This window comes from Sinocyclocheilus anshuiensis, unplaced genomic scaffold (genome assembly GCF_001515605.1).
Source record: "Sinocyclocheilus anshuiensis isolate Anshui unplaced genomic scaffold, SAMN03320099.WGS_v1.1 scaffold976, whole genome shotgun sequence".
Taxonomy (NCBI): domain Eukaryota; kingdom Metazoa; phylum Chordata; class Actinopteri; order Cypriniformes; family Cyprinidae; genus Sinocyclocheilus; species Sinocyclocheilus anshuiensis.
Genome location: NW_015552538.1, coordinates 1,966,224 through 1,978,699, shown reverse-complemented (window position 1 = coordinate 1,978,699; position 12,476 = coordinate 1,966,224). Strand labels below are relative to the sequence as shown.

Genomic DNA, 12,476 nt, shown 5'->3' with positions numbered 1-12,476 from the left:
CCCCGATACCAAACGCCGATACCACACAGCATGTGATAAGCGCCATATTCAGACAAAGAAACACCGACAACAGACAGCAGAATGGAGTTATTAGAGATTAAAGATGTCTACGAAGTATATGCATGCAATGACTATAAAATATTCAGTATTAATGCCTGTATAGCTGATGTGCGCGAGCTGATAAACAAAGCACGCTGACTCTGAGTGGATTGAGCGCGCGGCGGCACAGATGCGCACCAACTAACATTATACATACCCTTTTGGTTTCTGTACCCAATATTTAAAAAATTTACAAATGCAATAAAAATATCGATAACGGGCAAGTACTGGAAAAAGTGGTATCGGTGCATCCCTACTTAAAAGGTAATATGTTCTCTGCAAAATTTAGCAAAAACACATGATTGTGCTTAAAAATATCAACTTATTTACTGAACTGTTGTATAAATCACATTTAAACTCGTGATATTCGGGACAAAATCAGCACTCGTGTGTGATATGGTATGATATAAATATGAGACAAAAACGCATACAGGGGCAATTTTGCCCCAATATCTTGAATTTTAGGGCATAACTGCATTTATGGAGTTGTTTCCCTGCATCATATTTTTGTCAACAGTCAACTATGTGAAATGTAAGGTGACCTACAGGTCTGGGGGCAGGGCCAGTGCGTTAACTGCATTAAAATTTTTTATTTGTGTTATTTTTTCATAACTAATTCATTAAGTTAACACGTTAAACTGACAGCCCTAATAAGAATGGTAATGCATTTTATGTATCGCTCTCTACAACACAAAGAAAATTGATATCATTAGCCTTTGGCTTGACTATGTTATTAAACAGCTAATAATGTGTTGCTAAAGTTACACAAACCATGTTCCCTTTTGCCATCCCAGACAGCAAATGATATGAAAAGCCCCACCCTGCAAGTTGACAAGATTGGTTACATGTTTGTGATGGTAGGGAACAAGGGTGGTTTTAAACCACATTTTAAGACTGTCTTTGATACACTGTTCTTTTAAGGAGAAAACGCTCTGCAATGGTTGCTATAGTCTGTGTATTACTGTAAACTAAATCCCATTCTTTTTTTTTTTACAGAGGAGTGCATCAAAAATATTATTTTTGGTAATCAACAGCAAGCAACAGACGTTGTCCTCAGACATTCCTATAAGAGGAAAGCCAGCATGTACAAATTTGAGTACATCTTGAGTACATGTACTAGACATTACATCCGGCATGCTTTCATCACACAGCGGTCGGTGGCAGTCCTGCACCACTGTAATTTTAGAGTGCCTTCAAAAAACCTTTAAAGTAGTGTGCCTTCAACACCCCCATGGTCAAAGGTCTTCGTAAGGCTGTGCTTTAAGTGATTTCAAACGTGTGGATTTCGAGTGTCTTTTCAAGGCTGCATTGAGGTGCGTTCTCATAAGATGACTGTACTTTGAAACATGCTTTTTAAAGTCACCATGAAATCAAAATGGGCTCTATTTACTTTCTTAACATTGCACATTCTTAACATTTCTTAAAATTAAAAGTTTTACCCCAGCAGAAAAGAATATTACTTCTTTAGTGAGCAGTTTAAAATCATGGACACTAACATGAGATATCATTTAACACGCGTGAAAAGCGCTATACAAATAAACTTGAATTGAATTGAATTGAATATCATTTGCCTTATTAAAGCTTTTTTATTCTACATATGGTGGTCACTATAAGCTGAGAGCACATGACCAACCAGATACTCCTCATTGTCTTGGTAACCCTTTTGTTATCAGGTAACCTTTGTTTATGCAATGAATCAATGGTGGCTGACTGTGAATAGCACATTTCAACAATGGAATCAATACCTAAAACTTATCTATGCCACTATGGACCAATTTTATTCTAAGACAACCAGTGCAACATAAACTAGTGCTAGATTCTTAAAATAGCAGATCTGAATGTAAGCTTGCAGTCGATTGCAAAAATGGATAGAGGTTTAAGTGGACTAAATGACTGGAAGTCCACACCAGTGAAGAAGATCAAGTTATAACATTCTGATGGGTCAAAAAGAATGCCATTCCAAAAAAGAATCTTTCATCATCATTTCATCTCTGAATTGACTTTCCTTGTTGCTTGATTTTGGAATGAATTGGATAACCAAAAACCAAATAGCAATTTAAGAACTGTTTTAGCAAACACCCATGCAGATCTGGCTCTATTCTGGTACATAACGACCACTTTTCACAATCCAATCAAGTGCTTACAGATAAAATCAACTGCCATTCTACATTTTTTTCTGCTTGAATATCCTGTTTCAATCAGAAATATGGCTACTTATGGAAGTATAATGGGTTGCGAATGCCATTTCATGCTGACTTTAAGGCAAGATGCTGAAATTGTCCTTAAAAGACTCCCGCCAGTTTCCATCAGACTATACATAATAACTGTTTCTTCAGCCAATGCTGAAATAGGGTTTATATTTTTAGATCATTTTCAGTGAACACCTTGAGTTTCAGTAATTGAGTAACTCTTTTTTGTGTTGTCATTATGCTACAGGAGAAAACGGAGGTATCAGGAAATACAAATTTTGGTCCAGAGGAACATAAAACTGCAGTTTAACTCATAACACCTCCCTGCACCTAATTATCTGGAGTACATGGTGGTCTTGGCTCACATTTTATGCTCTTTTTCCGAGTCAGCCATACACACACACACATTTTCTCGCTCACCCCCCCACACACCCTCCCTCACACACATTAGAGTATCACCTCTGACAGATGGGCTGGCACTGCTCTCTTCCCAACCTGTTCTCTGTTGCAAAATGTATGTGTGTATTTACATGTGTTCCCATTTGTGTGTGTGCGCAGTTTGGTGATTATGTACTTGCCTACTTGTGCGTAAAGGAAAGCACACATACACACTCACTATCTCAGCACACAAGAATGACCTTCACAATCAATGCTGCATTAAATTAAGCTTTAATATGTACAGTCACATGGCCGGTGAGAGCAGTTTAGCATAGCAGCTTTCATTACGCCGTGAAATAATATTTGATGTTACACTTTAATGCGAAGAGCAAGCCCTTGTAATGAGAGTAATGAGAGAGAGAGAGAGAGAGAGACAGACAGAAATTGGACATACCTGAGCCTCTCTTTGACACCACCTTCAGAGTCAGAGACACAGAGACACCGCAGAGCAGGAACAGCACTGGGTTGAGAGCTGTCATCTTCCTCTCCAGCCTGACAGAGACACAGATAGAAACCTCACATGTCATACAGGCAACATACAAGCACAAGCTACCCACGTCCAGACCTGCATTTGCTTTTCTGCCAAACACAAGATTTAAAGGTGAAGTGTGTAATTTTGTCGATGTTAAAACCCAGTAGGCTGACTTCGTGAAGTGGGTAAAGACGGTGACGCTGTCAAACACTGCTCTGTTTGTTTGAGCGGCCCGACATTTTAACTTCTGACTCAACCAATGGCGTGAATTTGGGGCAGGACTACTTTACTGGAACAATAGAAGAGTGTGTTTAAGAAATCTATTCGAAAACATTATTATTATTGCAGTCCCCTACTGGTTTACAGAATATTTTTTTTAAATGACTGGGCAGTTTTTGAGTGATAATACTGTTGGAAAAACCCCATAGACTTACATTAAACAATACTATAGAGATTTGCTGTGCTATTTTGATCTGGGCTAGTAAGCAAACACCCAGAACACCAAAGCAACATGCTAAAAACACTCAGTATACATTACCATCCGATTAGCAATATATAATATAATGGTTTTTAATATAGTATGTAAAATGGATAATTCCGATTCTTGATTATGATTGGCTGAGCCACATTCGAAGACGTTGTAAAATACTCTATAAACAAACCTTTGACCTTATTACATCAGTATTACTTCGTTGCTGCTAGACATTGCTGAAGAACTTGGTGAAAAAATGGTTATTTGTTACCAATAAATTAATAGATTTTTATTGCTTTGTGTTTATTTTATGAGATCTTGCCCGGTATAACAACATCCCTTAGCTGTTCTAAAAATCACTGTAAACCATGGCTTCTTGAGGCTTGTTGCTTTAAAACACCCCTCAGTATACCTTAGCAACCACATAGCAACATACTAAAAAACACTCAAGAATAGCAACCACCCACTCAAAATTTATTCAGAAATGTACAAATCTAGTTGGTTTTACTGACCACATAGCAACACTCAAGAATCACCACATTAAGGCCATATAATTTGAACAGAATCCAAGTTCATTTAATTTTGATCATTTTCTTATCAACTGAAACTCTGTTGCCTCAGATTCTTCACATCATGTGTGAGGAGCTCTGATGGGGATTATATAGTAATAATAATATTAACAATAATCATCATCATAATCTGCATTATTATAATACAACTGCACTGTAAAATAAAAAATGATTATTTCATGAATATATGTATGAATAATTAAAGCATATCTGAATATACTAATCAGAGCAATACATAATTTTTCATAATAGAAATGGCAAATGGCCCCCAAATATATGTATTTATAATAACTTTCTGCTCTCCATGTACTTGCTTTATGTACAAAGTTCCAGCAATAATGTGTAAAGTACGCAAAATTAAATTTCTCTGGAATTCAGACATTTTTGCTTTCTTACTTTCTCCATATATATGTATATGTGTGATACAAAGCTAAGAGAGATACAATCTTTAAGCATTTCTTTCTTGGTAAAATCATATTAAAGTATGACTTCTTCATATTTTATCTGATTTCTCTGCCTTCCCACGAAGCCACTCAATCACCTGCATTCTGTGTTCATGTTTGCTGTCTGTGCACAACGTCCACACAATTCTCCCACCTGAGAGGTTATAGAAGCCTGTTTTCAGAGGGCATCCAAACCATTTCCATCGGAGAATAAGCACACACTGATTGCTTTGTCCTCTCTCCTTGAATGGGTGTTTCTTAAAAGTTTGAGTAATGTAGGACACCCACGATTATTAAAAAGAACTCTGGGTGTGTAACATTTTAAGAAAATTAATTAAACTCGTTAACAAAGAGGTCAGGAAAAAAAAAGATATGCAGTAATGATTTAGTGTATCATCTCCCTTTAAAGTGTAAGAACAAATGATGAGCACTATCAGAGAGGCGAACTAGATATCTGAATGCTATGCGCAAGTCTATTGAACCCAAATTTGACTGATATATTCATTAATAAAGAGGCACAGAGTTTGGTAACTGGATTCAAAGGCAAATATATATGGATGGTTAACAAGGAACATGAATGTGACGAGAGGGGCGGGGCCGAGAGCCGTGGGAACGGAGCAAGGCCGGTGGAGTAAATGCTAATGCACGACACCTGCGCCACTCACCGGTCTCGAGTCCCACGGAGGAGCTCCGGAAGGATAAAAGGAGGAGTGACGACAGTGTTGGACTCGAGACCGGTGAGTGGCGCAGGTGTCGTGCATTAGCATTTACTCCACCAGCCTCGCTCCGTTCCCACGGCTCTCGGCTCCGCCCCTCTCGTCACAATGAACATTTTTCAAGATTTTAGGTAAATAATACATTAAAGGATAAGGAAAAGGGTATATTTTAATTGCTGTAACTGTTTTTCACCATTTTTAACAAACGTTTAGCTTTTTGCAGTTAATATAAATGAATACAGTGTGAAAAATACATTTCTCAAAACACAAGTACTGCATATACATGTCAACCACCCATAATCACCACTGTTTACGGTTTTATTTGAAGTCTCCAGCTGATAAAGCACCTTAACATCATTTCAGGTTAATAATTCATTTCACAGTCGTGTCACATGACTCCCCCATGATGCACTGCTTCTGTCACTTTAACGCAGACCTCTAAATTACTCCCTGCAGCTATATGGTATTCTTGGAATTCCCTCTAAGACTTGTTATATCTAATCAAATAACACCTATATTCCCTGCTTCCCGTCTTTTTTCAAATAATTAATGTAAACTTAAGTGTGTGCAAACCCTTCCTCTTCATCCGTAATTATCTTACAATAACATTCTACTGATGATGAATTGCATGCCAAATTCAGACACTGGAAGGCCTAAATCCCATCAGGAACAGTAGCATTTGAGAGGTTAATAGACTTTATTTTGTGTGTGTGTGTGTGTGTGTGTGTGTGTGTGTGTGTTAAAAAGGCAAAGGGGCGAAAGAGAGAGAGTGCTCTTGTGATGTCTTTAAATGGCTTATCATCCCTCTCCCACACATAATCTCAGGGTTCTGAGAGAGGAGAGAGAGAGACAGAGAGAGAAAAAAAAATGAGAAAATGTAGAATATAAAGATTTCACATTTTCACAGCCACCAGTTAAAGTGCATGAGATCACTTATTACGGCTTTAATTAAAGGGATAGTTCACCCAACATTTACTCATCCTCATGCTGTTACAAACCCAAACGACTTTCTTTCCTCAGTGAAACATAAAAGGTTCATTTTATAGGACTGTTCTGGAACAGACCCATTTAGGCAATTATTAACTGAAAATCTTGATATCCGTCCTCTGATGTTTTATTCCAGGAAGCAGCAATGTCTAAATTGTGAATTGATTGTTTTTCAAGTCAGATCTCTTTAATGAATTGGTTAATCCAGTTCACAAAATGTGAATGATTCGTTCACAAATCTGACTGATATGGTCAGTTCAGCTCTCTCAATGAATCACAACAAATAATATGGAGGAGAAAATGATCAGTGAACAATGACTTCCATATGTTCCTCACACAACCTTAAGGCCTTTCCACACTGAGCGCGAAAAAGCGAAACGAATATCGGATGCGATGACGCACTGGAATAAATACATTTCTATGGATGCTTCCACATACAGGTGCATCTCAATAAATTAGAATGTCATGGCACGAGTTTCACAATTTGAGTTGAATTACTGAAATAAATGAACTTTTCCACGACATTCTAATTTATTGAGATGCACCTGTAGACCGTGAACATTCGCAACCAAAAATGCGAATGTTTTTTTTTCGCACCAGTCCGACAAATCTTTTCAGTTTCGTAAAGCGAAAACACGTGCCTTCCAATAAGATTTGAGCTAGGATCATGTGACCAGAGCAGCTGCTGTTGCACAAAAGCGTGAGAATGGTAGCGCTGTTTCGAAAACCAGTGAACACAAACACCGTAGAAGAGTATCCCGGATAAGAGAAGAGAGTGGATGCTGAGTTCTTGTTATCGTTGGTATTTGAGAACAGATTTATTCTCACGTTCTTTATACAGAATAACATTTCTATTAATTCTCCACTGAATTATGTGATCTGTAGAGCACTGTCCGTTTTCTTCCTCGTGTGCGAGTGTTGAGTCAGAGCGCGTTCACTCTTTTTCTACACATGAAATATGAAAGCAAATAGACATGATTATGATGATATATTTTCTGTATGTGTTTTGTATGCAGCTCATGGTATTTTTATAGCAATAAAGGATGTTTATGACAAATATTAGCAGTGTAGCGTTATTAAACATACAAAGAGTGCATGTGTCTGCTTATTATAGAATCAAAATCAACTATAGATCACAATCGGAAGTTATTACAAGCACTCGATGATGGTTTAAAGTGGGTAAGTAAATAAATTTTCAAGTGTTGCTTGATGATAATTGTACTTCTAATTATATTTTAGGATGTAGCCTATTCTTGTAAGCATTATAGATAGTTTGTGTTTCTGGCGTAGAGCCAAACTTTATCTTAATTTAGATGTTAAATCCATATACGAGATACATATTTGAGGAAAAATGCATTGTTGTTCAGCGCCACCTAGCGTGCAGACGTGAATTAGCAGAAGGCGAACAATCGTTTCGTGCTCTGTGTGAAAGCACCGTTCGTCGGCGATACGCCTCGCTTTTTTCGCATTGCGCTCAGTGTGGAAAGGCCTTTAGTGTTTTTTTTTTTTTAATATGACATATCATATGGGACATTTCTGATACTTTATAATCCATTTTAAAGCTTAAAAGTTCCAGTCCACATTCATTATAATTGCATTGAAAACAGCAACCAGTGCAAAAAACAAAGAAAGCCATACAAGCTTGGTATGTCATAAGAGTAAGTAAATAACAAAAATAAATTATGGCCAACCAGATTTCACAGAAAAATGTTAATATGTTGATTTCAGATGAAATTGTACAATGTGAATCAGCTGAAAATGTAAATTTTTATTAGGGGTATGAATCTTCACTGGTTTCACAATTCGATTTGATTACAATTATCATGCCAATGATTCGATTCAATTCGATATCACGATGCATCACGATGTGTTGCATCCTCAATTTTTTATATTACTCACATGGCTACATTTTCATATAAATTTTATATCACATTTATTTTATGCATTTTTATTAAATTATATAAGCAGAATCAGATTCAGAATCGTTGAAGAGAGAATCGCATTGCATCGGAGAATCAATATTTTCTCCCACCCATAATTTTTAGGGGGGGAAAAAACATTAAAAGTAACTGTAACTGGGGCGTAAGCAGATTGTAGGAAAACATGAACAAGATCATACAAATTCATATGAATTTGCAAACAGTTCAGCAAAATGTAAAACAGTTATAAACTACCATGAGATTTTGTTGATTATTAAGTAGGGCCTTCCCATGCAAAACTTGCTGCAATGATACTAGACTGTAGTGGGTGGTTGCCAGGGTGTTGCTATGCGGTTACTGAGGTGTTCTGACTGACATGTAGTGTCACTCAGAACACTATCCCTTAATCTAAATATATAGCTTCAACAAGATTTTTCATCCCATTTTAGCACAAAAAATAAATGAGCAAATAAGAAAAACAGGTAAATTATAGCAAATGGCTGCAATATAACAAAGAGTGGAAAATTTAAGGGGGTCTGAATACTTTCCGTACCCACTGTATATTATGCATTATATAAAATACATAATTTAATTTGCTTAATTTTATGTAATTTGCTGTTTTGCATTTATATTCTCTCTATATATATTTCAGTTGCTTAGAAAAGTAACAAACATGCCTCTCCTCAACAAGCCGCATGATTCAAGGTAGTACAAACAAACAATGTGGGATGAGTTATGTGCCATATTTCCAGCCTTAGGGTTAACGCTTTTTTAAAAAGTGATGCTAGAGATGCGTGACTTAACAAATAACACTAATCATCCCCAATCATTCAGTCACCTGTTAAATCACACAGTCACCTAATCATCTGCCAGACTGAACACTTTTAAGATCAAATCAGTCCAAATGAGCACTGCTTTTTTCCCCACTCACAATTGGCAATTCAATCACCGTCCAGTTAGAGGCGTACACAGAAGGTCTTCCTCATTTCTCATTGCAGCTAATATCCACATACACATGTACGGTCGCTCACACACATGCACATGGACAGGCGTGTGGCGGCGGGCCCAGCTGTGAATGATTGATGTGGTGATTTTATGATTTAATCCAATTTAAACTCTCCACATCTCCAGGCCTGACAGTCAACACATTTACCATGCGGTAAATATAACAGTGCCCCTGGAGGAAGAGAGCTGCGTTATGAACAGAGATACACACATCGTTAAAACCCCCCCCACACACACACACTTACGAGACAGCAGAACGAATGACTCAAGGATAACCTGAGCCACATCTATATTCAGACATATGACGGTTCACAGGAGAGCCAAATAGACGTGTGTGCATGTGTGTGTTTGTGTTATTGTATGTGTGGGCTTGTATTTATAAAAGAATGAGGGGGGAAAAAGATAAAGACCACGCCGGTCTTTGTGGACTCCATTATTTATTGTGGCAGTTCCAGCTTTCTCGTGCCAGCCAAATATCAGAGTAGAAGTCGAACACGCTCGGGGGCATAAAGTGTGTGTGTGCGTGACTGAGTGCGAAAGCAGGAAATGAGAAACAATAAATATAGACTCAAATATGGACTCCTGAAAGATTTTTTTTATGACACTGACTTGTTAGTGCACATGTAACCTTGACTACAGGTGCTGTACCCTCACCATACATCACAGCCATGAAAAAGTCAGAGAACACTAACGGTCTTTCCGTGCCCTTAGCATGAATTGAAATTCAGAATATTGATCAGGTGTGTATGTGGTTTAAAAGGGCTTGCAGACTGTTCACACTTCACTGATCGGCCCCAGCTAACAAGGGACCCCTGAGTACTCTTCCATGCTCTGCGCTGCTGATGGTGATTAATTATTGAGTATTACTGCTCTCCTACACCACCTCCAGACACAGCACCGCTAATCCCCTCACCAGACACACTCATTCTCAGTCAGGAGTCAAAAAAAAAAAAGACAAGATAATAGGTGGTCAAAGGGCTAGCAAAGATAATGGATAACAATGAGAGAGAAGAAAAGAGCTATGTGCAGGAAACATAAGGTTTTCAATTTAAATTACATCTGACATGACTTTACATGATGAAAGGTGTATATATCTGCAGGGCTCCCACTCCTACTGACTACTGCAGTTGTTTTTGAAGCTTGAAAAACATTGCTGATTTGACGTATTCTAGTCTGTGAGATTTGAAGGCCGCTACTCTCACACTGGCTACAGAAGAAGATAATGATATTTATAGAATGATTTTTATGCTCACTATAGAACCTTCAATGACTTTTGAGATTTAATTGACTTCCATGACTTTTACAGGCCTGGAAATCACCATTTTATAATTCTCTGGTTTTTCATGAGTGAGAACCCTGCCACTGGCACATCATGAATGGATAAATTAGTCAAATGAGCTATTTATGCAAAACCAAACTATCCTCCAATGCATGAAAAATTACAGATATGTATGAATTTATACTAGTTAACTGCATGTATGATGATAGAACAAATATACAATGTGCAACCAGCATAATGTTTTTAATTCCTGAATAGTATTTTTACATTCTGACTCCAGCGAGCCATGGTCTTGATTGGAATTATATAACTTGTTAGAATGATATAAAAGAATGTTACCATTCTAGTAGAGTAGGCTGAGCTAATAAGCTTTGAAATTAAACAATTATGCCAAATAAATGAATTCTGAATTAATTCAGAAACAGATGCTGTTGTGACCTAAACATGTTATTTGCATATTAATTTATGTATAGGTCTACTTTTGATAAATTTGCAATAACTATGACTGATGTTTCATATATTTGTTTACATTTTAATTCCTTGGACTATTTCTAATCACTGGTGCACATACATAAAAAGGGCTGAGGCAAGTTGTCACAAAAACATGACATGAGTTTTTTGTAACTGACATTTTTCTGTCGAGCACAGTTGCTTAAGAAGTGAGCCATGGGGCCATAGCAATTTGTATGTTGATTATCAGTTTCAATCAATACATTCTAGTTTACTGTTTTGAGTTAATATACAATTGAGAATACTATTGTTGGCTGAGCTGTTTCAGTCTCCTGCTTCTCAGACTTGTCTGCTGAAAAGACCCCAGTAATCTCACAAGTATTCCCCCTTGAGTTTCAGAAGAGGCTCTCAACGGCTTCTCAAGCAGCACGATTTGCTTAGTTACTGCAATGAAACGTCAGAGATTTCAATATGGACTCAAACGTTCTCATCTAATTCTTGCCAAATGATCTGAGCCATGTCATTCATATTAATACTATGAATAACCAACCTAATTCCAAAAAAAAAACAACCTATAACTGTCACAATTCGCTGGAGCACGGGCACGAAGAAACACAAAGGAAGACTGAGCAAACAGGAACTTAAATACAAGGGCTAATTACTTAACACAGGTGCACAGAATGACTAATTAACTAAACGAGGACAGGAACATGACCAAAAAAGGGAACACAGAAACAGGGGCAAAACATAACAAAACAGGTCCATGATCCTGACATATCGTCCCCCTCCCGGAAGGTGCGTCCTCGCGCCGTAGAAAAACAGGGGGGGCACGGGTGGGAACTTGGGAGGTGGCTCAGGAGGAGGATGGACTCCCGGGAGGGGGCCGGCAGACAGAGACCAGGGAGGTGACGATGGAGGAAGGAGCCAGGGAGGAAACAGGAGGAACTTGGAGCAGGAGGAGCCAAGCAGGACCCAGGCCACAGCCATGATGGTGACCCACGGTGGAGCCGACGGAGGGAGGAGCCATGGAGGAGGAATGGCCGCCGACTCCAGGGAGCCGACCAGCGGCGGCGGTGCAGGTGGTGGAGGAGCCTGAGGCGGAGATGGAGAGCCGATGAGCCAGGGCGACAGGGAGGATCTGGAGGTCCAAGGCGGAGCAGATGGTGCCGGCGACCTGACGGAGCCGGAGGGACGAGGCGAAGCCAGCGGAGTGGAGTCCCGAGACGCAGGATGGTCGACGCCAGACCAAGGCAGAGCCGGAGGAACGAGGGAGTCCGGCGGAGCTAGTGGACTGCCGGGCCATGGTGGAGAGGAGGGAGCTAGGAGCCATGGTGGAGCCGACGGGTTAACAGGCCGAGGCAGATTCCGGGCCTTGGAGGCTGGAGGCGGAGGTGAGGGATTCTCCAGCCATGGCGACGATGGAGGATGGCAGCCCCTC

At 39.0% G+C, this 12,476-nt stretch overlaps 1 protein-coding gene across 1 annotated transcript in view; it reads right to left on the bottom strand.

The window, feature by feature from the left end:
* il1rapl1a (interleukin 1 receptor accessory protein-like 1a) overlaps positions 1 to 12,476 on the bottom strand; it is a 90,917-nt gene that overhangs the window by 61,974 nt on the left and 16,467 nt on the right. Inside the window, exon 2 of the mRNA XM_016454194.1 lies at positions 3,121 to 3,218. Within this exon, the coding sequence (XP_016309680.1) occupies positions 3,121 to 3,205 (85 nt within the window). The 5' untranslated portion in view covers positions 3,206 to 3,218. The remainder of the gene's footprint in view (positions 1 to 3,120; positions 3,219 to 12,476) is intronic.